This window comes from Dunckerocampus dactyliophorus, chromosome 14, assembly GCF_027744805.1.
Source record: "Dunckerocampus dactyliophorus isolate RoL2022-P2 chromosome 14, RoL_Ddac_1.1, whole genome shotgun sequence".
NCBI lineage: Eukaryota > Metazoa > Chordata > Actinopteri > Syngnathiformes > Syngnathidae > Dunckerocampus > Dunckerocampus dactyliophorus.
This window is the reverse complement of record NC_072832.1, coordinates 25,826,614-25,852,123: the sequence shown is the minus strand read 5'-3', so window position 1 is coordinate 25,852,123 and position 25,510 is coordinate 25,826,614. Positions and strand designations below refer to the sequence as shown.

Below are 25,510 nucleotides of genomic sequence, written 5' to 3'. Positions count from 1 at the left end.
TAATCCATAAAGTCAGAGAAATTGCATTTCTGTCTTATATGTCTTATTTTCTCTTATGTCTACTATATTGGGTAATAGGAGTGTAAAGGTGACTATTGGGGTGTTATTTCATGTCTAGAGGGCTCTAATAATGTTAACAAGTGTATTTAGAAGGTGCTAAACAGGTTTGCTACTCCTGAAATGGTCCATGTATAAACTAGAAAAGCTCTCAGAGCGCAGAGCTCCGCCCAGCGCCATAGTTCCCCCCCCATATTGTGATTTACACCATAAATATTAGTCCTACATTTATTTAATCTACATATTTAGATTCCTTGACCATGCAAACACAGCATTGGCAATTGGATTCATAATGATATCAATATTAGTTCAGTAGTCATTCCCAAAAATTGCATTTTCTGTAATGGCGGTTTTCTTCTGGATGTCGCTCCATAGCTTTTGAAGATACAACAAATCGGTTGGTGTACTCCTGATTTCACGGTGCCTTGCTACAAAATCCATTCAGCACTTTTCAAGTCATTTTGTTAAACGCCAGCAAAAACATCACCTCCTTGGCCGAGGCAATAAGGAATCCTACTTCACTTGTCTGGAGCCAATGAAGCGCAGTAAAGGAGGGATTATTGTAAAGAGATGGTTGATGAGCACGCCCTCATCATCCTAACAACGGGTAGAGGTTAGATTGCCATCTTTATCCTTAATGATGGTCACCACAGTCCAGTGTTGAGGGCGTTTCTTGTCTCTCTGAGCTTTTGATGTTTATTTTCCACTTCCATGGTGATTGATTTCCTTTTCTTCCAGAAGAGCCTTTTAGGCTCGGGAGACAAGATGCCGTGTAGAAGTGAGCTAATCAGCCATGTTCTCCTTCCTCCGTGTATTCTTTATCTAGTTCTGGAGCTAGTCTGGTGTTTACGGATCAAGATGAAGTTTTTATTGAGTTGATGTGAGCTGGTTGGGGAGCACCTGTAATTGACGCAGTTGGAGAGCCATTCATTTCACCGTTATACTCCTCCTCATCAACGATTAGCGCTAGAAGGATGGCGCTTTCACAGGTTTACCTAATGAAGTGAAGTTTATCATCTCCAGTCCACAGCAACAGGCGGCCATGTTGTTCTCTCGCTAACAGAAGGTGTGTAGGAGGTGTTTGCTCTTCCACTCATCACCTCGCTGCTCCATCTCCATCTCACAATGCAAAATATGCAAACCATATGTCACATTGTTTTGGACACAGTGATGCAAGACATGAAAATATGCAAATGAGTGTTGGTCAAGCAAACGCATGCTTGCTTTGCTTGTGTTGCACACGGGAGGTAAAACATGATGTCCACTGATCCCTGGGCTGCTGCTTCTACACCCATGGGACACTCGCAAGTCACTGTGACCCAACACTGACACTTCTAGCTTTTTATGTGGCTCATGATAAGAACCAACCCAATTAGGTGCTGTGGTTCTCAGTAGATGATACTGCTCAAGTCTGTGTTGAGCAACTTTTACACAACACATTGTTTTATTGATGGTATTTGTGCAAAGTCAGAGAACAACAGAGTTGGCAGGGACACGCGAAAAAATTCCAACTTGCCACCGCGTACGACCTGTAAAACATCTGACTCCACCGTCTACTGTGCTGCAACCACCTTATTTTACGGCCATGTTTTTATTTCACGGCTTGACTTCACCGCCTACATACAGCAGCGGAGTGCAGCACATTCTAAAAATACAATAAACAAGTTGTCATTAATATGAAAAACAAACCTGGAATTTTACAAGAATAAAGTCAAAATATTAGGAGAACGAGAAAAGTACTCGGAAAGCACAGATCTCCACCAAGCGCCATAGTTCCCCCATACTGGGATTCACAGCATAAATATTAGTCCTACATTTATTTTATCTACATATTTAGATTGAGTGTCTAAGCTAGGAAAATGGCTAAAAATGCTACTATGCTAATGTTAGCACGCTAATAATGCTAACATGCTAACATTAGAATGCTAACATGTAGCATAATAGTGGTAAGTGTTTATATAAGTGTCTAGCTATGAGAATGGCTAAAATGCTACTATGTTACTGTTAGCATGCTGTAAATGCTAACATGCGAACGGTAGCATGCTAACACGTAGCATAATAGTGCTAAGTGTTTATATATGTATCGACAACAAAGTAGCTAAAAATGCTAGTATGCTAATGTTATCATGCTAGCAATGCTAACATGCTAGCACCTAGCATGATAGTGCAATATACCGGGAGGGAAGAATGTCCCGAATGAGTTGAGAATTTTGACTCTGGAACGGTCTGAATCCTTTGAGAAATGTGGAAGTTGCTAGAGCTCTTTAGAGCAAAGGCATTATGAGGAGTGAATTTTGGGAAAATGTAGAATTTGTTTTCAGTATAAATACAGGTAGCCTGATTGTCCTGAATGTGTTGAACAGTTTGATGTTGGAATGGCTTGAATCGGTTGAGAAATGTGGCAGTAGGAGCAGGTAATAATTAGTTATATGGAAAAGGGTGAATTTTGGGAAAACTTTGGATCACACCCAAAATGTAATCAGTTCTTCCATATTCCATTTCTGACAATTCCTGAAAATGTCATCCAAATCTATTCAGAACTTTTCAAATCATTTTGAACACAGACAGACGGATAAACGTGGGCAAAAACATAACCTCCGCGTTGCGCTTGTGCTTGGCGGAGGTAACAAGGTCATTATTATGCGAAAAAAATGGTTACCTTATGGTGAAAAAAAGTCATAATTGAATGACAATAAAATCATAAATATTATTAAGGAAAACATGTCATTTTTAGAAGCATAATGTTGAAATATTAAAGGAAAAGGATCTCTCCTAAAGTTGTAATATTATGAAAAACAAAGAATGAAGCTGCACATTTTGGAAAATTAGGTTGGGAAAATGTAATGATTTTAGGAGAATAATTATGAGGGAAAAAAGTTGTCGTTTTACAAGAATAAAGTTGTAATTTTCTGAAGAAAAAAATGTAATTCTTAGAAGCATAAAGTTGAAATATTCAAGAAAAAACAGATTTTCTGAAGTCCTAATATTGTGAGAAATAAAACAAGGAATGAAGCTGCAATTCTGGAAAATTAGGTTGGGAAAAAGTAACGATATTAACCCAATATTGCTACTTTTTCCCTAATTACATTAGGAGAATAAAGTCAAAATATTATGAGAAAAAAATAATAACATTATTAGGAAAAACTGCATTTTTAGAAGCAAAGTTGAAATATTAAAGGAAAAAGATATTTTCAAAAGTCCTAATATTAAGAGAAACAAAACAAAGAATGAATTTTGCAAATTTTGGGAAATTAGGTTGGGAAAAAAGTAATTATATTAGGACAATTAAGTCATAATATTAAGAGAAAAAAGTTGTCATTTTATGAGAATAAAGTTGTAATATTCTGAGGTGAAAAACATTTTTTTTTAGAAGCATAAAGTAGGAATATTAAAGGATTTTTTTTCCAAGTCCTAATATGTTTGAGAAACTAATTTTGGAAAATGACAGTAATTTGGGAAAAGTTAAGAATATTATGAGAATAAAGTCCAATTATTATGGGAAGAAAGACATAACATTAAAGAAAAAAATGTAAATGTTAAAATATTTGGGAAAAACAGTAGGAGAAATGGAAAAATGAGCATCCAAAAGAGAAAAAAGTGAAATACTAATAATATGGTTTTCACCTACTGCATATGACAAAGCTGAGATGTAGTTTTAAAAAAAAATATGATATATAAAAGTGGTCCATCCATGATTTTTCACTATGCTCTGAGTGGAAAAGGTTCGGACCCCCTCGGCGTACAGGATGTGTTACGGCGCTGCTGCCCGCGTGTTGCTGAGTGGCCCACAACTTTTATTTAAACAGGAGTGCACCGAGAAAGAAGGGCAAGTTTCCCGTCCAAACGGGAGGGTTGACACAGAAGTTTGATCTGCTAAACGCACTTATAGGTTATGTACTTTGATGCCAGCCAATCACAATGTAGCTTTCTTCCGTAATGTGTGTGTGTGTGTGTGTGTGTGTGTGTTTCTGGCCAATGTGGCGTCTTGTATACAGTTTAACAGCTCGGCGGCCTATGAGTGTCTGTTCGTGTGTGTGTGTGTGTGTGTGCTGCGTGTGCGTGTGTTGATGTGTGAAGTTGCGAGGCTGACAGATGTGTGCAGACGCCGGCTGTCAGGCTGCGGAGGAGCAAATGGATGAGAGCAAACGATACGCAGCATCCAGGGACAACAAACATGAAGCTGGGTGTGATCAACACAAGACCAGACAGACGCGCTGAAAGAATTTTTCATGAGATGAAAATTCCCAGCGCGAGAATGAGCCGCATCAGCGTGTCAGCCCCAAAGTCCTCGCAGTGCTCGTCATGCGCCGTCTTTGCCATCCTCCAGATGATTTGCGTCATTTAAGAGACAGGCGTGCACGTTTGGATGCTTGTATCAGAAGGACGGCAGGTATTACAAGCGGCGTCTGAGCTTCTTCATGTGGCTTCCTGACACAACTTCCTGTTGACAACAACTCATCAAAGTTTGCAAACTCACTCACTGATCATATTTGACCCAGTTAGCTCGCTCACGTCTCAATCCCAAATAAGCAAAACAAGCTGATTGGTCAACGGAAGCTAACGTCAACAGTACACCTTTCTCAGCGTCTAAAGTCATCCTTTTCAAACTACCATGAAACTACAAGAAAACAACTGCAACAAAGGTGGAAATTGACAGTGAAGATACTACCGAGCACGTGAAGCAATTTCAGTAGGAAATAGCAATAGCAAGGAAGTAGCAAATGTGGAAATATGGTCAAAGTACAACTTTGTTCTCTTTGTATTTTTACTTTGTTCTCATAAAATGACAGCTGTTTTTTACATTTCTGCTGCTTTTTATTTTTTTTGAACTTTAACATTAAAATTAAAAATGTTCTTCTTGTATTTATGACTTTATTCCCAGAATATTTTAGCTTTATTATTTTTTTCCCAACCGAATTTTCCAAATATTACAATTTTATTTGTTGTTTTGTTTGTTTCTCAAGCCATTATAACTTCATATTATTTCAACTTTATGCTACAAAAATGACATTTTTTCCTCATAATATGACATCATTCTTGTAAAATGATTTTTTCTTTACTTGTTAGATTACATCTTTTTTTTCTTAACACTTTGAGTGTATTCTTGTAAAATTACTGTTGATTTGTCAATTTTTGCTGCTGTTTTTTTTGGAAGGCCACCAAGGGAATAGAAAAGGGTCTTCTTGAGAAAGCGAAGCCGCGGTGAAGCTTGTCGACGCAGCTTCCGAGTCTAAGCCAAGTTGCCAGCGTTAAGGAGGCTGCAGGCGCTCTCTGGTGCGTGTAGTTTGTAATCTCACGTTGATCACAAGCGAGTAACTCCTCTCAGGGCGGAACACAGATCAAGTCAGATAATTGGATGTGCTATTAAAAATAGAAGAGACTCGTGGGTAGAAAGCGTGGTGAACAAATGATATTAAAGGATAATATCTACATGGAGAACATCTAAGAATATGTAGAGTGGCTTTCCAGTCTTTGCTGTCGTCATGCGATGCCCTGAGGGGGGCTTTAAGGATATTTGCGGCGTGCAGGTTGATGGCGGAACTACACTTGATCTCATTCATTTGCTGTGCTTTGATACGCTTCCCAAGTGGGCTGCTGTCAAACGGCCCTCACAGTCTTTATTTTAGGGATGCTGCAGATGTCAACGCATGTGGGAAGTATGGTTAAAAAAAAAAGGAAAGAAAAAAAAAAGATGTTCCTGCTTCAGGTGGAACTTCCTTGTTTGATGTTTGAAAAGAATCCTTTGAGGGAGACTGCTTGACCTTATTTCTTCCAAATGATTGGAAGAAGATTCCAGAAGAAATAATAGAAAAAAGAATAGTTTGTTCCATCATAAAAGCTTTATTACGTGTACAGGCAGTGTTTTAGGGCACATTTTAGCATTCCTACGTCACCATTAACTTTCATGTTGTCGATGTGGTATTGAACCTGCCTGGGAGGTGAGTCTCTTCACATGAATACGACTTCCAGCCATCTTCTACTGCTTATCCAGCCTAAGCAGGGAAGCCCAGACTTCCCTCTCCCCGCCACTTCGTTCAGCTCCTGCCAGCGGATCCCGAGTCGTTCTCAGGCCTCCCGAGGCTTGAACACCTCCCCAGAGAGGCATCCTGACCAGATGCCCGAGCCACCTCATCGGGCTCCTCTCAATGCGGAGGAGCAGCGGTTTTACTGCGAGTTCCTCCCGGATGACCGTGCTTCTCACCTTATCTTCTAAGGGAGAGCCCAGCCACCCTACAGAGAAAACTCATTTCGGCCGCTTATACCCGCCATCCTTTCGGTCACTACCCAAAGCTCATGACCACAGTTGAGGGTAGGAATGTAGATCCACTACTAAATTGAGACCTGAAACGTCCTTTGTAACCTTTTGTGTGACTTTGAAGTCCTGAAAATTTGTGCTTTTTAATTATTATTTTATTATTATTTATAATATTATAGGTTCATAATATTTATTTTCCCCTTTGTTATTATTTTTAAAATATTTTTATTTTGTTATTTTATATTTAAAGTTTGTGATTTTTTCAATTTGTGATTGTGATTCTTTTTTATGAGTTTTCAATCGTGATAACACTGAACTGATCGGGCAGTGTCAGTCAAAGGTTGGTGTTGTTTTCTTTGTCAAGTCGGACTGTACGTGTGCTAACTTGCATTAAAAGCATCATCTGCATGCTTGATGACTGCTTCTCTTCATGTTTGGTCAGAAGAAGGCCGGCCTTGGGGGAGGTCGCCCTCTGAGAGCAAGTAGCTGGGATGATTTGAAAGTTGATCAGCGAGAAAGCGCATGTATTTATTATGAAGTGAGTAAATATGTGTTTTGGCTTTGTGGAGGATCAACATCTTCTCGTCTTTCAACTGAACGCGCTCTTGCTCCCTTCTCACACGGGAAGGACTCATGAGATGAGAGGAAATAAACACAAGCTTCCTTCCCGTGCGATTTCATTTGCCTGATGGAATTGGACGGCATGGGATGAAATGGTGTCAGAGAAGATGGACTGTCATGCCGACCAAACACAAGAACAAGAAGAAAGAGGAAAGAGTGAGAGGAAATGCTTTGAAAGGATTCACATCTACTGTACATCCACAAGTCCGACTGGACTGCGTCAAAGTTCTGATGTTTGGTCTGAAAGTGCCTCTGCAGGTTATATTCCTTGGAAGCAGCGTTTACATGCTTACAAAGTAAACACATCGGCTGTCCCGCTGCATTTAAATGTGTATTTTATAGTCCACTTAAGTCATGAAAAAGTTGTAGTGAATCGGGACTCACAGGTGCTCGTCTCCTTTAACCCTTTCATTGCTTGAACCCTGCGACTACTAACTACGTTTAAAAAGGAAAGTGGGTAACATGTCGCTGATTGACTCATTATTCATTGACTCGCGGGCGCTCAATGAAGACTCAAGTTTCATTGACTCGCGGGTGTTTGACGAAGACTAAAGTTTCACTGACCCGCAGTATTTGATGAAGACTCCAGTTTCACTGACCTTTGGGTACTCGATGAAGACTACAGTTTCACTGACCTGTGGGTACTCGATGAAGACTACAGTTTCACTCACTCACTGGTACTTGGAAAAGATTTCACTGACTTGCGTTTTATTGACCCACGGTTACTCAATGAAGATTTGAGTTTCACTGACTCACAGGTGCTCGATGAAGACTCCAGTTTCACTGACCCGCAGGTACTCGACGAAGACAGGAGTTTTATTGACTCACGGGTATTTGACAAAGCCTCGAGTTTCACTGGCCCAGAAGTACTCTCGCGGGTGCTCGCTGAAGACTCAAGTTTCATTGAATGGCCGGTGTTTGACGAAGACTCCAGTTTCACTGACTTGCGGGTCCTCAACTAAGCCTCGAGATTCATTTATCCACAGGTATTCAACAAAGGCTCAAGTTTCACTGACTCACAGTTGCTTGATGAAGACTCCAGTTTCACTGATCTGTGGGTACTCAACCAAGCCTCGAGTTTCACTGACTCACAGGTACACGAAGACTTGGCTTTCAGTGACTCGCACGTGCTCAAAGACTCCAATTTCATGACTCCAGATTCATTGACCCATGGTTGTTCAATGAAGACTCAAGTTTCATTGACCCTGGTGTTCGACAAAGACTCCAGTTTCACTGACTTGTGGGTCCTCAACTAAGCCCTGAGTTTCATTGACCCATGGGTACTTAACGAAGACTGAAGTTTCACTGACCCACGAGTGATCGATGAAGTCTCCTGTTTCACTAACCCGCAGGTGCTTTGTGAAGACTACAGTTTCACTGACTCACAGGAACTTGGCAAAGATTCAAGTTTCACTGACTTACAGATCCTCAACTAAGCTGAGTTTCATTAAACCACTGGTACTCAACGATGACTTGAGTTTCATGGACTCACAGGTGCTCGATGAAGACTCAAGTTTCACTGAGCCGCGGGTACTTGATGAAGACTCAAGTTTTATTAACTCACGGGTACTCCATGAAGCCTCGACGTCCACTGACCCACAGGTACTAGATGACTTTTCCTTTTATGCCATCACTGGTACCCTTCTGTGGTGGCTTCACCTAAAAAAGACCTGGCTTTCGACTTGTAGGTGCATGATGAAGACTTCAGTTTCACGACTCAAGATTAACTGACCCATGGGTGCTCAATGAAGTCTCAAGTTTCATTGACTCACAGGTGTTCGAAGACTCCAGTTTCACTGACTTGGGGGGGCTCAAATAAGCCCTGAGTTTCAATGACCCATGGGTACTTAACGAAGACTCAAGTTTCACTGACCCATGAGTGCTCAATGAAGACTCAAGTTTCACTAACCCATCAGTGCTCAATGAATGCAGGCAAACTGCTAGATTGGACTAGATAACACTAACACTAGATTGGACAGAACCTTTTCTGTGGCTGCGCCTAAATTCTGGAACAGCCTCCCTCTGCACATCAGAGATGCACAAACACTTCAGCACTTTAAAAACCTCCTGAAAGCCTACCTCTTTTCATTGGCATTCAACGAAAACTGAACAAGCACACTGATTTTATTATTTTATTTATATTTATATTTATATTTATATTTATTTATTTATATTTTATAGTTTGTTTTAGTTAAACTCGCTGTCTATGTGTGGTTATTTTACCGCTTGATTTTATTTTCTCATTGTCTATATAACCTGTGCCGCACTTGGTCAGGCCTGGTTGTTAAAATGTGCTATTTAAATAAAGTTTGACTTGAATTACCTTGTATGAAGACTCCAGTTTCACTGACCTGTGGGTACTCGAAGACTAAAGTTTCACTGGCTTGCGTGTCCTCAAATAAGCCTCAAGTTTCACTGACCCACGGGTACTCAACAAAGACTCAAGTTTCATTGACTCACAGGTGCTCAATGACAACTCCAGTTTCACTGACTTGCGGGTACTCGATGAAGACTAATGTTTCACTGGCTTGCGGGTCCTCAAATAAGCCTGAAGTTTCATTGACCCACAGGTACTCAACAAAGACACAAGTTTCATTGACTCACAGGTGCTCGATGAAGATTCCAGTTTCACTGATCCGTCGGTACTCAATGAAGTCTGGAGTTTTATTGACTCGCGGGTACCTGATGTAGCCTCGAGTTTCACTGACTCACAGGTGCTTAGTGAAGCATTGACTTTCATGGACTCGCAGGTGCTCCATGAAGACTTCGGTTTCACGACTCCAGATTCCCTGACCCATGGGTGATGAGGACTCAAGTTTCATTGATTGGCAGCTGTTCAGCGAGGACTCCAGTTTCACAGACATGCGGGTTCTCAACTAAGCCTATAGTTTCATTGACCCACGGGTACCCAATGAAGACTCAAGTTTCATTGACTCATGTGTGCTTGATGAAGACTCCAGTTTCACTGATCCGCAGATACAAGAGTTTTGGTGACTCACAGTTACTTGTCAAAGACTTAGGTTTTACTGACTTGCAGGTCCTCACTTAAGCCTCGACTTTCATTGACCCACAGGTGCACCACGGGTTGCTCAATGAAGACTCCAGTTTCACTGACATGCGGGACTTGACAAAGACTAGAGTTTCATTGACCCACAGGTGCTTGACGAAGACTCAAGCTATACTGACTTACGGGTGCTCCAGCATTTACAACCTCACTACCGAACTGAAACTCGTACATGCAGTTTGTGAGGAGTGACTCAAGTGAATTGAGTAACCAATTCAATTCAGTGAGTGACTCATAAGATCTCGAGTCAGTAAAAGGAATTAAGTTTCCCATCACAAGTGTGTGTGTGACGTGTACGCCTCCCTGTCGCCCCCTGCAGAGTGGAGGAAGTACTGCAAGACTGAAAACATCTGTAGTTTGACTGCTTACATGTACATAGATAATGTTGTATATTACATTATATTATATTACATTTTTCTTCCATGTAGTAATTTGCCACTTCGGCCATGTTGTTTGACTGGAGGTCAGCATGAAACATTTTATTTCTTCTTCTTCCCTTTTTGCTTTCCTGCCGTTGAATGCCACGCCGCTCATTTTTAATGTGCTCACAAGTGTTTTTAATGCCACATCCATTTTGGAGAGTGTGAAGGTTTATATGTTGTAAATGTCTCCACACTTGGAGCGAGTGCTCGGGGAAAGGAAAAGTCCATTTCTTTGTAAATGCTGAGGGTCAGGGGAAAGGTGAGAACACACCAGTGCAAGGATATTAATGACGTCTCCTGAGGCTTTGATTGTGTTAATGCTTGGCTGCAGCGTTTCACGCTGAATTTGATGGACACAATGTGCTGACTTCTTGTGTCTGTGAGGACCACTTCCTGCTTCAAAGTCAGCAGCAATCTCTGACACACTATTTGTCTTCCAAAAGGACAATGCTCACAGCGTGCACTGACAGACTAAACCCTAACCCCCAATCCAATCCAATCCTAACCCTAACCTTTGTACACTAACCCCTAACACCCTAACTCACAGCGTAGACTGAGTCATCTTCTATCATCATCTAACCCTCCCCATAACCCTAACCTTAACCCTCTAACCCTAACCATATTGTCTAGCCCTAACCTTTTAAACCTAACCCCAAGGCTCATGTTCACAGTGTAGACTAATGATTCATCTTCTAACAGACTAATCCCAAACCCCAACCCTCTAACTCTAACCATATTCCCTAACTCTAACCCTAACCTTTTAACCCTAACCCCCAAACTTGATGTTCAGTGTAGACCAGGTGTGTCAAACTCAATCACACAGGGGGCCAAAACTCAAAGCCTACTTTAGGTTGCGGGCCGAACTGGACATTACCCCTCACCCCACAATGTTTGTGTCGTTCTTATTATTTATCCTGAGATATTGAACACTTGTATATTTCTGCATATTGAAAGTGTTAAAATGCTAAAAGCTTCTTGTCCTTTTAAGCAACATAATTGGTGAATGAAGCACACTCGTCGGTGCACACGCACAGATGCTCGTTTGAAGTTGCCGACATGACATGCCCCAATAATCCAGGCTGAAAAAAATCGTAGTTAGTATGGTCAGATTTTGAGAAAATGTCTCATTAGCACTGACGACTAGATAAGTAAGCAGCCTACACACCTCTAATGCACTCCTGTGGATGAGTTTTCAGGTTAGGCCAAATTGATTAGGTTTGATAAGGTCCGTGAGGTGCGCCAACTCAGCGCTATTTTCCAAATAGTTCCGCAGGCCGGATGAAATTTACCCCCCCGGGCCTGAGTTTGACACATATGGTGTAGACAAATGATTCATCTTCTGACTAACCCCAACCCCCAACCCTCAACCCTAACCCTCTAACTCTAACCATATTCCTTAACCCTAACCTTTTAACCCCAACCCTAACCATCAAACTCTAACCATATTCCTTAACCCTAACCCCTAGCCTAATGTTCACAGCGAAGGCTAATGATTCAACTTCTAACAGACTTGTATCCCAACCCCCTAAGCCCCTAACCCTAATGTTCACAGTCTAGACTAATGACTCATCTGTTCCTTTTTGTGGACATGGACCTTCAGCCCAGAACTGTTCGGGTCTGAAGACGTGTGCCGAGTGTCTGGAGCGGCCCGAGTGCGGCTGGTGCGGTGACCCCACCAATACTGGCAGAGGCGTTTGCTTGGAGGGGTCTTACCGGGGGCCCCTGAGGCCGACTCATGGTTGGACCGGACCCCGACGGGACCAGGTTGGACTACGAGAGTGGGACATGGTCTTGGATCAAGATCTGTGCTCAGCCGACAGGGGCTACAACTGGGCCTTCATCCAGTGCCCAGGTGAGGGAGCGCATCACATGATCCCGTCTCCATATTGATAGCAGAACCAGAACCCAGTGTGTGTCTTTGCTCCCAGCGTGTCAGTGTAACGGACACAGCAGGTGTCTGAACGGCACTGTGTGCGAGCGCTGCGGGAACCTGACGTCTGGGACGCATTGCCAGAACTGCATGAGTGGTTACTATGGCGACCCCACCAATGGAGGGAAGTGCAACGGTCAGTGAGAAACTTATTCGCTTTCACTTCCAACACTCTTAACATTGTCACCTAAAAGACCAAAACCATACTGTACTCACCTCCTACCTGTCCAGTCATTAGCTTTCATGTAGGAGAGACCGAAAAATGAAGGAAAAGTGAGGAAAAAATATATATCAGCACATTTATCTGGATCTGCACCAAAAGGTACTGGTTTTATTCATCACGTCTCAGAAATAAAGCATACTGGTGGTCCTTGGTTTATTTCAGTGGTCTTTTTTTGAGACCAAGATCTCTGGTATCGGCACAAGATGTAACCCCCTCTCCCCCCCAACCAGGATATATATATATATGTACATATCTGCCTCGAAAAATAGAAGGAATATATTTACAGTGTGTGTATATATAGCTTTGTCTTTAAATACAAAGCGTTATTATTTTTATTATTGGTTGTTGGCGTGGCCGCACGGTGGTCTAGTGGTTAGCACGTTGGCCAACACAGGAACAGCCTAGAGATCGGGAAGACCTGGGTTCCATTGTCCCTTGGGCATTTCTGTGTGGAGTTTGCATGTTCTCCCCGTGTGCGCGTAGGTTTTCTCCGGGTACTCCGGTTTCCTCCCACATTCCAAAAACATGCAGGTGAGGTTCATTGGAGACTCTAAATTGTCCATAGGTATGAATGTGAGTGTGAATGGTTGTTTGTCTATGTGTGCCCTGCCATTGGCTGGCAACCAGTCCAGGGTGTACCCCGCCTGTCGCCCGAAGTCAGCTGGGATAGGCTCTAGCATGCCCCTGCGACCCTAATGAGGATGAAGCGGTATAGAAAATGGATGGATGGGTTGCTGGCGTCAACATTTCATCTTTTTCCTCGTGTCTTTTGCTCTATTTTTTTGTTTCAAATTTTTTTTTACCGTTTTTGCTGTTATGTACATTTAATTTTGTTTCTGCAATGATGCTATGACAAATGAGCCACGGGTCGCGGATGGCCCCTGTGCCGCACTTTGGCCACCCCTACTTTTGTGGACCTTTGTCACGGTCGGGCTTGTGGCGTGGGCCCTGTGAGCAAGTTGCACCTCGGCTTGTTGGCTGTGTGTTGTGGGCGAGCGATGGTGAGGAGAGAAAGACTGATCGGTGCAGCCGTAACGAGCCGCAGCTCGAAGGTTTTCCTTGGAGGTACACGTCTATGGAGTTATATTTGTGCCTTAATTTTGAAGTAGCAAAGGCAGATTTGGAGTCACATTAATGTGCAATAACTACTGTTGTGTTGTCAGGCACATCACTGCGCGCTCTGTCACTCACTTTCTCTCCCTCGCTTAACGTCGCGAGGGAAGGTGATCTGCTGTACGTGCGCCGATACCTCGGTCGGGTTTTGGGGACTGGGTTCCTGCCGGGAGGGTTGTGTGCCTGCAGGCCGGCAAGGCGTACGGGCGTGTTCAGTGGCCAAAATGCGTGCCTGTTGGTCGCTGTTCGGGCGGGGAGGGCACTGATATAATATATTTTTTTGCTAATATTCTCGCGATCGACCAGCAAAGTCCCATAGATCGACCAGTAGCTCGCGATTGACGAGTTGGTGAGCCCTTGTTTACGTGTTCCGTGTTGCATCGTTTCATGGTTACGAACATACGCCCATTAATGAATGAAAACATTAACGTTAATAACTAGTTACAGTGTGCATTTTTGGAAGAATACGCGCCACATGCAGCACAAGATTGCAGTGTGTGCCTCCATGTGTGCCTGCGCAGAAGACCAAAGAAAAGGACAGCCATCACGGAAGTGAAAATGAACGTCACAAAAAGCTCAGATACAGAAGCACGCCCTTAAATGTTGGTCCCAAACACTCGACTCTCGCGACCATCATTAAAGATAAAGATGACTGAATGCTAATGAGTGCTGGAGGGGTCGAGGAGTCTGTGCGCTGTTACCAGGAGATCTGTTATCAGTAGTAGTATTATCAACAGTTCAAGCTTTACTCATTAGATTACGTCTTTTTACCCTTTGCTGTTGCTTTTCTTGTTAAAGTGTTTTTCTATGTGCTGTGGGCCAATAAAAAACAAGCTGCACAGCTGCAAATGGCCCCTGGGCCACACTTTGGACACCCCTGAACTAAACACTTATAGTCTTCATCTCCACAAATGTATGGATTTTTTCTTGGGTGATTTTCTCTTGCCAACTTCTCTATTTTTTCCTGTTTGTTTTGACATTGTCCTGAAAACACACACACACAAACACACACACACACACACACACACACACACACACACACACACACACACACACACAAAGTGTTCATCCTTCATATTTTGTATGCTTCCAACCTTGCGAGAAGAGTGTGGTGTGGAAGAAGTAGCTAAGAGCCCTCATTGGGTGTATGGGGGGGTGGAGGCGTATGATTGCGGTATAGTGACATCTGAGGTGGGGTGGGGGTGGGGGTATACTGACATTTGAGGGTTTTGGCAGCAGCGTGAGGTGAAATCGCTCTTCATCTTTTTCTTATTTCCTGACTTGACTGCGTCTGCGATGATAGATGTGCACACCTCACGTGCACTTTCCTTGACTTCCTTCTCTGGTCCTCCTCATCCTCCCTCTCACTGCTTCCATCCACAGCTAATTTCCACTCTTGTTCTTTGACATTCTGCATCATTAAAGCTTTTGTGTCTTTGCTCTTTATTCACTTTTATTTCATTGTTTTTCCTCGTCTTTTCATTTTTCTTTACATGACTCTGCCTATACAGTCATTTATTCCTCTTTGGATTCTGTCCTTTATGTTCCTCTTTTGGTATCGTCTTACCTTTTATCGTTGTCTATTTTCATTTTTATCATCTCTTATCTAAATGCTCCTCTTCCTTCCTTCTCTCTCATTCCTTTTCTCTCCCATTTCTTTTGCTTTTTCTTTTGTTTTTTTTTACTTTGATCCTTTCCTTTCTTATACATTTCCTTTTTACTTTCCCTTTTCTTTTCTTCTGCATCCATCCTCTTTTTGGTTGCTTTCCTCCTTTTCTCTTTCACCTTAACTATCTTCTTTTCCTTTTCTTTATACCCCATCTTCTTTCCTTTTCCTTTTCCTCTTTCCCTATCTTCTATTCCTTTTCTTTATTCACCGTCTTCTTTCCTTTTCCTCTTTCACCATCTACTTCCCCTCCTTTTTCTCTTTCAGCATCTTGTTTTCCTTGTCTTTATTTACTGTCTGCTTTCTTTTTCCTCTTTCACCATCTTCTTCCCTTTTTCACATCTTTATTTATCTTTCTTTATTCACCATCTTCTTTCATTTTCATCGTTCACCATCTTCTTTTCCTTATTTTTATTCACTATTGTCTTTCCTTTTCCTTCTTTCACCATCTCCTTCCCTTATCCTCTTTCACACCATCTTTCCTTTTCCTCTCACGTCACCTTTCCTTTTCCTCTTTCACCATATGCTTTTGTTTTTCTCTTTCATCATCTATCTATCTATCTCTTCTTCTTTTTGTCTTTCACCAATTCTTTTCATTGTCCTCATTTACCATCATCTTTCCTTTTCCTCTTTCACATCTCCTTTCCTTTTTTGTCCTCCTGTCTCTTATTTATTTTCTTTCCCTACATATTATCTTCAGCCTTCCTTTCTTTTTTTCCTTTCCTTCACCCTCCTTTCCTTTCTTTCCCTTCTGTTCTGTCTGCTCCATCAGGGTAACATTTACCTTGGCTTAAATGCTGATTAACGTTCTGAGTGATGGTGAGACGTTTGATAGCTACCTGGGAGGCGAATTGGGGCGGCCCGCTCTTATTGGACGGCTGATAGACGGGCGCAAGAAGCGGATGAAAGCGAGACGTGGGCCCGCAAGGTTAATGCGAGCGTCGAAGGACGACGGCTGGCGAAGTAAGTGAGGGACGATGGAGAAGCGTGAGGGAGGGCAGACGGAGGAGATGTTTAGCGGAGATGATTAACTAAGCCCGTCATCATTGTGGACGTGAGCGTCCGTCTCTGCTAGAGCTGATCACCTTGCCCTGACCGGACGCGAGAAAACTTCGAAATTCTTTTAAGTTTGATTCTGGAGAATAAAAGATAGTTAGGGATAAAAGGAATGAACTATGGAAACAAATTATGCTCTTAACATCTCCTGAAGGTGGACGGAGACATTTCTGATGATGATCAGGGATGGCTGATTTTGGAGAACTAAATCAGTATTACTTTTTCTACCGTCAATGATATCAGCGCATGAGTGAGACATCATCAAACTTTATGAAAAGCATCCAGTAGAAGAAGAAGAAGAAGAAGAAGAATGTGCTTATTACACCACATTAGCTTGAGGAAGCGCTTCTGCCAATATCGGTATCTGTTGATATTGGTATCAATAATGAAGTGCTAGACAAACGTCAGATATGGGATACTGGTAAGGAAGCCAATATCGAACATTTCTAATGATGATGAATGGTATGAGCACATGATGGAAGAATATTATTGTTCAATCAATACCTCCTTAACAATATCAATGACAAATCAGCATTATTATCTTTTAAAGGCAGAATTTCCTTTGGGATCTCATTACAGTGTGTACCTAATCAAGTGAATGTTTACATTTATAAACTCAAACCGCATTGAATTTCAATATTTCTTCTCTCAGGACCAATATGTGCGTGCGTGTGCGCGCGTCTCCATCTGCGTGTGCATGTGTGAGGCAGTGGAGGGAGAAATTGCACTCTCCTCTGGGGACACAAGTCACAAGAAAAAACTGTTTTATATCAAATCAGCTAATTTTTTTTTTTTTTTTTGCAAAGAGATCAACTTTGTAGTTTTTGTGTGGTCAGCATGAGTGTTGTGCGTTTTGCGTTGTGTGTCGTTGTGTCCCCCGTCCGTATCATTCAGTCTCCATGGCGCTCCCACATCACGTGTCTCCCTCCTCCAAGCAATGAATAATAAAATGTGAGTGTTTTTAGTGGTGCCATGAAAAGTGCAGAAATAAACATGCGGCGTCTCCTAGGCAACCGTGCTGACATGTCAGAGAGGCGATGGCGTCCCGGGGGGGCTGGCTGACGTCTTTTGAAATTCATTTTCTTGACGTTTCAACAAGCTGAATGAGAAAAGAAGGTGAAATTGCTTTTTAAATGTGACTATTATTTGTTAATGGCAGCACATTAGTCAACTTTGTGGATGAAGCAGAACCTTGACGGACGTCTTCTTGTGGACTTTCTGTGCTATGAAGCCATAAAAGTTGACTTTTTAGCTGTGCCAGTAGTTTTCAAGTGCATGTGTGCCCTGGTGTGTTTTGGGTTCTGGTCCAATTTTGACTTTTTTGAGAAGCTGGTACCGGACCAGAAGGTTTCTGGACTTAAGCTTTTTGTTTATTTGTTCTAGAGGAGAAAGGCTGGTTCTGTTCAGACCTCCAGGTTCTGCCTTCAAGTGTAACAATGTGATGATGAATCTAACAAACTATTTCAGTCCTGTCTGTCTCTCATTATCGAGCTTATGGTCCTGGCAGCAGGTGAACATGCGCTTCTGCTGCCAGATGGATTCACAATGAACCCCTGGGTAGTGCCCACCCATTCCAACACACCTGACATTTGTTTATCATCTCGACATGGACTGTCCTGGTGTTGGGCCAATGGGATGGTCCGTGGTACCGCTGCGTTCTGAGGAATGACGCGTCCACGGTCAGCCTTCTGACATTTAAACGCTCCACCGAGCTTGCTCTGATCCTCGCTGACATCACAAAATATATATTTCTTTACATCCAACCCCCCAGGCACAAAGAAGAAAATGTGAAGAAAAAAAGAAAAAGAAGACAAAGGAAAGGAAAAAGAAGAAAAATGAGGAGAAGAAAGCAAAGAAAAAGGAGAAAAGTAAAAGAATAAGACAAAAGAAACACACAAAGAAGAAATGAAAAGGAAAATAAGAAAAGAGACGAAAAGAAAAACAAAAAAGGGAAGAAGAGGACAAAAAAGGATAAAAAAGAAAGGAAGAAGAACGAAGGAGAAAAGGAAAACAGAAGAAAAAAGATGAAAATAAAAAGCCAAAGAAGAAAAAGGGCAAAAGAAGGAAATAGAACATGAAAGAAAGGAAAGAAAAAGAATAGAAATTAGAAAAAGATAAAGAAGAAAAGAAGAAAAAAGGAGAAAAGAAACAGGATCCATCTATCCATCTGTCCATCCATCCAGCTATCATCCATCCGTCCATCCATCCATCTATCCATCTGTCCATCCGTCCGTCCGTCCGTCCGTCCATCCATCCATCTATGTACAGTATATCCATCTGTCCGTTTATCTATGTTTGACTTTGTGCTGCCTAAATGCCTTTACTGCAATGATAAAAGTCATTTTATGTATTTTGTATTTTGGTGGAGAACATACACTCAACCTGATGGACATTTTTGGAAAAATCCAAGCGTTTATGGTCTTCAGTATTAGTCGCAATCATAGTCCGACTCCAGGATCAGACCTGAGACCTTCCGCCTTGAAGTCTTCCATCCAAATACTAACCAGGTTGGAAGCTGAGAGACGATCTGAGGCAGCTTGGTGAGGATGCTGTGCAGGATTGATGAAGCTCAATAAGCAGCTGGGCAGCGTGTCAATCATCTGCTGGCATCCTGCTACGCTCGCATGATACAGATTGGACACAGGTCCTGTCCCAGCGTCCACTGGATGTTGTGTTCATCGTGTTTTGATGATTTGTTTTCTTTGGAGCTGAACATGAAGGTGACATGAAGTATGAACTTCTCCATCTTGTCTGTGCAGCTTGTCGGTGTAACAGCCACGCCCACGTGTGCCACGCCAACAGCGGAAAGTGCTTTTGTTCCACCAAAGGCATCAAAGGAGAACGTTGTCAGCTGTAAGTCTTACATCATCAACACTCTTCTGGTTGTGCTGCGTATGCCAGCTGGTGTGGCTGTGTGATAGTATGCTACGTAAACCTCACTCCCTGACTCCTTAAGAGGTGCGCTGGACAATGGATTTAGCTCAGTGGCTAGCACTGCTCAGCCACTGTCACACACGCCTCCTCGTGGCAGCAGTAAAACATATAAGTCACCTCTTGCAATATCACGGTTGGAACATTTCTCCCTCACTCTATCTGGTTTGTTTGAAAATAAATGAAAAAATGTGACTGCTGCTTGGTGGTTGACGATGGTCTATCACTATTGAAAAACAAGATACATGTAGTATTCTGGCCACGAGGCCTCAGTAACATTACATGAAATGAGATAAGATGACCTTCACACTGCACGTAGTCAGCCATAACATGTCTGCTGAAACATACTTCTCCTCACATTCCGTGTGGAAGTGGTAAGGTTTTGGCTTCTTTGCCTTTCTTCCCCACTCCGTTTGAAACACTTTCTTCATAAATAAATTAAATATGTAAATAGTTAGCTTGGTAGCTTGATATGCTAGCAGAGGCCGTCTCTTACGTCCCTGCAGTGATCAGTGAACTCCCTGGCTACGCCTACAAACTCTGTCCATAAAAGTAATAAAAAAGTAATCGGTGACAAAGGGCAGGCCTGGTGGAGTCCAACCCTCACCGGAAACGGGTCCGCCTCATTGCTGGCAATGCGAACCAAATTCTATTCAGTGTTTTTAGACTGTATTTCTTGTCCTTCATGTTCCGACTTGTTCGTAGCCCGAGTAGCACCTACTTGCTAAGTCTCTGCTGCCTCTTAAGGAACAAAGCTGCATTACAGGTCAAAATGCGATCTTCTGGTCTTTATGCCCAATACATATCATGCCTCAAGGTTTTGAAAACAATTTGTGAACTTATGTTCTATCTTGCAAGTAATTGGTGTACAAAACCTTCAAATAGTATAAGATAAATCATATTTAATTGAACAAATCTGTCTTTTGATAACAAAACAACCCTGATTCAAGCCTTGAGCAAAAAGTGCAGATGGTAGTTTTAGTAAGAATGTTTTTTTCATCATAGTTTCCTGTCTGTGTGTATGTATGTATATATATATATATATATATATATATATATATACTGCTCAAAAAAATTAAAGAAAAACAAAAAATTCGAAAAACAATCAGATCTAACCTAAACTGGGGAAAAAATGATGTTGAATATCTTTCCTGATAATAAGTGGTGATGTATTAGTAACAAAATGATGCCACATCATTTGATAGAAATGAAAATGATCACCCTATAGAGGGGGGAAATCAAAGACACCCCAAAAATGAAAGTGAAAAAATGATGCAGCACACTGGTCCATTTTGCTAAAATGTCATTGTAGCAACTCAAAATGATTCTCAGTAGTTTGTGTGGCCCCCACGTGCTTGTACGCATGCCTGACAACGTGGGGGCATGCTCCTAATGAGACTACGGATGGTGTCCTGGGGGATCTCCTCCCAGATCTGGACCAGGGCGTCAATGAGCTCCTGGACCGTCTGAGAAGCAACCTGGCGGCGCCGGATGGACCTAAACATAATGTCCCAGAGGTGTTCTATTGGGTTTAGGTCAGGTGAACGTGGGGGCCAGTCAATGGTATCAATTCCTTCATCCTCCAGGAACTACCTGCATACACTAGCCACATGAGGTCGGGCATTGTCGTGGACCAGGAGGAACCCAGGTCCCACTGCACCAGCGTAGGTTCTGACAATGGGTCCAAGGATTTCATCCCGATACCTAATAGCAGTCAGGGTGCCGTTATCTAACCTGTAGAGGTCTGTGCGTCCTTCCAGGGATATGCCTCCCCAGACCATCACTGACCCACCACCAAAGCGGTCATGCTGAATGATGTTGCAGGCAGCATAACGTTCTCCACGGCATCTCCAGACCCTTTCACGTCTGTCGCATGTGCTCAGGTTGAACTTGCTCTCATCAGGGAAGAGCACAGGGCACCAGTGGTGTAGCTGCCAATTCTGGTGGTCTATGGCAAATGCCAATGGAGCTCTACGGTGCTGGGCAGTGAGCACAGGGCCCACTACAGGACGTCGGGCCCTCAAGCCACCATCATGGAGCCTGTTTCTGATTGTTTGGTCAGAAACGTTCACACCAGTGGCCTGCTGGAGGTCATTTTGTAGGGCTCTGGCAGTGCTCATCCTGTTCCTCCTTGCACAAAGGAGCAGATACCGATCCTGCTGAGGGTTGAAGGACCTTCCACGGCCCTGTCCAGCTCTCCTGGAGTAACTACCTGTCTCCTGGAATCTGCTCCATGCGTCCAGGTACCGCAGTGATGCCCTGGTCCAGATCTGGGAGGAGATCCCCCAGGACACCATGCGTAGTCTCATTAGGAGCATGCCCCCACGTTGTCAGGCATGCGTACAAGCATGTGGGGGCCACACAAACTACTGAGAATCATTTTGAGTTGCTACAATGACATTTTAGCAAAATGGACCAGTCTGCTGCATCATTTTCTCACTTTCATTTTTGGGGTGTCTTTGATTTCCCCCCTCTATAGGGTGATCATTTTCATTTCTATCAAATGATGTGGCATCATTTTGTTACTAATACATCACCCACTTATCAGGAAACATATTCAAGATAATTTTTCCCCCAGTTTAGATCTGATGTGTTTTCCAAGTGTTTCTCTAATTTTTTTGAGCAGTGTGTGTGTATATATACTGTATGTATATATATATATATATATATATATATATATATATATATATATATACAGTCTACTGTATGTGTGTTTTTCCTGACTGGGCCACTTTGGACCACTGCAGCACTATAATATTCTAAATGGCTTGGCAGACCTGTGCACCATGTGGACACACACCAAACTGCTGCATCCATAAATCCAGCAGCAGAGAAGTGTGTGTGTGTGTGTGTGTGTGTGTGTGCAGCCAATAGAACATAAAGTCTGACAAGGCAGGAGAGGCAAGCGGGAGTACTTGTGTTATTTGCTAGTTTGCTGACGTCTTTCACACTCTAGTAATCATTTATTTGGGTAGGCGTGGTGTTGGCACCCATACAGTACATGGTGGTGCCAAGCACAGTGGTGGGGTACCTGTAGAGGGCGTTGTGTTGAAAGATGTCCTCCAGTGTTGCTCGTACTCATTGAATAAAGACAGGGACAGCGCATATTCATCAACATTTTCATGTAAATATGCAAGGTTATCGCCATTAGCAGTAGCCATCCATATACATACTGTAGATTGTAGCCAGATTATAGCCAATTTCCATCTTTAGTCCCTGACGGCAGGTTAATGTAAAGTCCAGTAACAATATTCTCTGACATAAAAGAAGAGTAGAAAGAATAGATAAAAACAGTCATGAATTTGGGGAGACATAAAGGGCTAAAGTGTTGAGGTGTTAAAGTACTTGAGTGCTAAAGTGCTAGGTGCTGTAGTATGAAAAGCTGGTGTTATTGGATATTTCTTACATGCAAATGTGTGCAGGTGTTAAATGTGCACACGTGTATTTCTGTACGCACTATTCACAGTGTCGTAATCCCTCGTTTATGGTGGTTAATTGATTCCAGACCGACTGTGAAAAGTACATTACATTTCTGCAAATAGGATTCCTTATTTGTTTATAAATGGGATATTTTCCTAGTTAGAGCATAGAAAACCAGTTTATGACCTTCTAAATACGCTTTTTTAACATTATTAGAGCCCACTAGATATGAAATAACACCCCTATAATCACCTTTACACTCCTATTACCCAATATAGTAGACATAATAAGAGAAAAGAAGACATATCAGACATAGAAAACCTGTTTACCACCTTCTAAATACACTTTTAAACATTATTAGAGCCCTCTAGACATGAAATAACACCCCTTTACCTCCCACCTTACCTTTACTCCCCTATTACCTAATATATTACACACAATAAGAAAAAATAAGACATAAATCATTTAAAACCTATTTACCACCTTGTAAATATGTTTTGTAACATTATTAGAGCCCTCTAAACATGAAATAAGACCCCTATAGTCACCTTTACGCTACTATTACCCAATATAATAAACATCCATCCATCCATCCATTTTCTATCTATACCGCTTCTCCTCTTTTGTGTCGCAAGGGTACGCTGGAGCCTATCCCAGCTGTCTTCGGGCGACAGGCGGGGTACACCCTGGACTGGTCGCCAGCCAATCGCACGGCACATATAGACAAACAACCTATAATAGACATAATTAGAGAAAATAAGACATAAAAGACATAAATAAAACTTGTGCTTGTGTGTGTTGCTGTAAATGTGTTCCGGTCCTCGGAGAGTTGATTGTGAAGCGGACAGGAACTTAGGTCAGAGTTAAGTTGTTTGCTGGCCGTGTGTTATGGGTGCAACGGTAGCCCGCGTTAGGGATTATTGTGCCTTTTGTGAGATCACTGAAAGATGCAATAAAAGCCTGTCGTTCCGCCCATCAAGTCTGGTGCTTGTGTGTCTCAGCCAACATTACAGTAACATTACTGACACATAGTGACCAGTGGAGAACACTACATACCATCACAACCTCTTTGAATGCATCTTCTGAATGCCTTATATTTGTATAAAAAAAAAAAAAATCTCCTCCCATCCCGTGTGGAAGTGGTAACTGGTTGCCTCGCTAGTTTGTTAGCTAGCGGCCATCTCGAGTCCCTGCAGTGTAAAAGTTTGGTAATGTGATGTAAACAAATAATAATAGGAGTGTAAAGGTGAGCATAGGGGTGTTATTTCATGCCTAGAGGGCTCTAATAATGCTAAAAAGCACATTTAGAAGGTCATAAACACGTCTTGTATGCCTTGTGTCTTATTTTCTCTTATTATGTCTACTATATTGGGTAATAGAAGTGTAAAGAGGAATATAGGGGTGTTATTTCACTTCAAGAGGGCTCTTATACTTTAAAAGCTTATATATAAAGTCATAAACAGGTTTTCTATGCTGTAACTGCCAAAAATGTTTTTGTTTGTTTATTAACATGGAACCTTATATCACATAAATGTATCGAGGTCGGGTCTGGAACCAGTTATGCGCCATCGAGGGACGACTGCATGCATATTTTTGGACTAACAATAGTATTCAACCACTAAACAGCATGATTTATGAATTGACAGATTTTGGAAAGCTGTGAAATTGAAAGTGCAAAGTCACAGTGTTATTTACATATCTGACCCCGCCTACACACACATGATTGACACTTCCTCACTTTCAAATGGACCGGACCACTTGGTGGACATGTGGCTCAAGTGTTCTCAAGCAGGAAAAGGTCCAAACAGGGACATCTAAGATAAAAACAAGGACGAGGCGTCCTCTAGACGTGCAGCTAAGGAGAGGGAGGAGCTTATCAGAGAGACGCTTTAGGATGTAGAGGACACACTTGGAGAGGGGCGGCGTCCTCTCAAGACAACTGCAGCTGTAAAAAGCCTTTGGAGTCGCTCCCGAGCAGCACAATCGCAGCTCAGACAATTTGGCCTGGGTACTGATTGTGATAAATGGGATGGTACAAATTAGCACGAGTTCTCCTTGGAGCCAAACGTGCTCTCCTTGGACTTCTGTCTCACCTTATCATGAAAAAAACATCCACAATGGAGATGTCATTGGTTTTGACACTATAGAGATAAAATATAGATTTTTGATATAACGCACACACACACACCACAGGAATCATTCTTTATGTCAGAGGAAGGACCTGTTCTTCCACACCAAACTCTTCCAAGCATGCCTTGATGGAGCTTGCTTTGTGCTAGGACAGGCAAGGGTCTTATCCAAACTCCACCCTCCCATTGATTGCTTTCTGTTCCAACAAAGAAGACCAACAACATGAAATGAAGTTGAATGTGGCACTCCTGTCTCTTGTTGAGCTTTAGAATGTTTTGATGGGTGGTGGGTGGAGAAGCGCTCCTTCATGGACTCGCCACGTGGTGCTACAGGGGTCATGTGACAGGGGTGTGTGTGCGAGGACTCGGGTACAAGTGGCTCTCCCTCTCAGGGGGGCACTTAAGCCGTGGACTCAGAGTGCCAGCAATGAGGAGGACCAACAGTTAAGCGGCTTACTGATGGCCTCACAGGACCGGACTGAGACGTCGCTTAAAACGCAGAACCCACTCAGACGCGCAAATGCGGACAAAGTCAAAGGTGACTGTGTTGGGGGTCCTGCAGGTGTAGATACAGTGAGTGTGTCTGTACTGCTTTAAATATATGAAACATTATTCTATGAAT

General features: G+C 42.5%; 1 protein-coding gene across 8 annotated transcripts in view; it reads left to right on the top strand.

Annotated features, from left to right (window-relative positions):
* The window catches only part of atrnl1a (attractin-like 1a), a 157,182-nt gene that overhangs the window by 37,719 nt on the left and 93,953 nt on the right, over positions 1 to 25,510 (top strand). For 7 of the 8 annotated variants that reach the window (XR_008573579.1, XM_054798007.1, XM_054798011.1 and 4 more), the window contains 3 exons: positions 12,021 to 12,272; positions 12,349 to 12,486; positions 19,168 to 19,261. Coding sequence is in view for 7 of the 8 variants with exons in the window: in XM_054798007.1 (XP_054653982.1) it covers positions 12,021 to 12,272; positions 12,349 to 12,486; positions 19,168 to 19,261 (484 nt within the window). In the remaining variant the exon portion in view is untranslated. The remainder of the gene's footprint in view (positions 1 to 12,020; positions 12,273 to 12,348; positions 12,487 to 19,167; positions 19,262 to 25,510) is intronic. The other variant, XM_054798012.1, reaches the window with a different exon arrangement.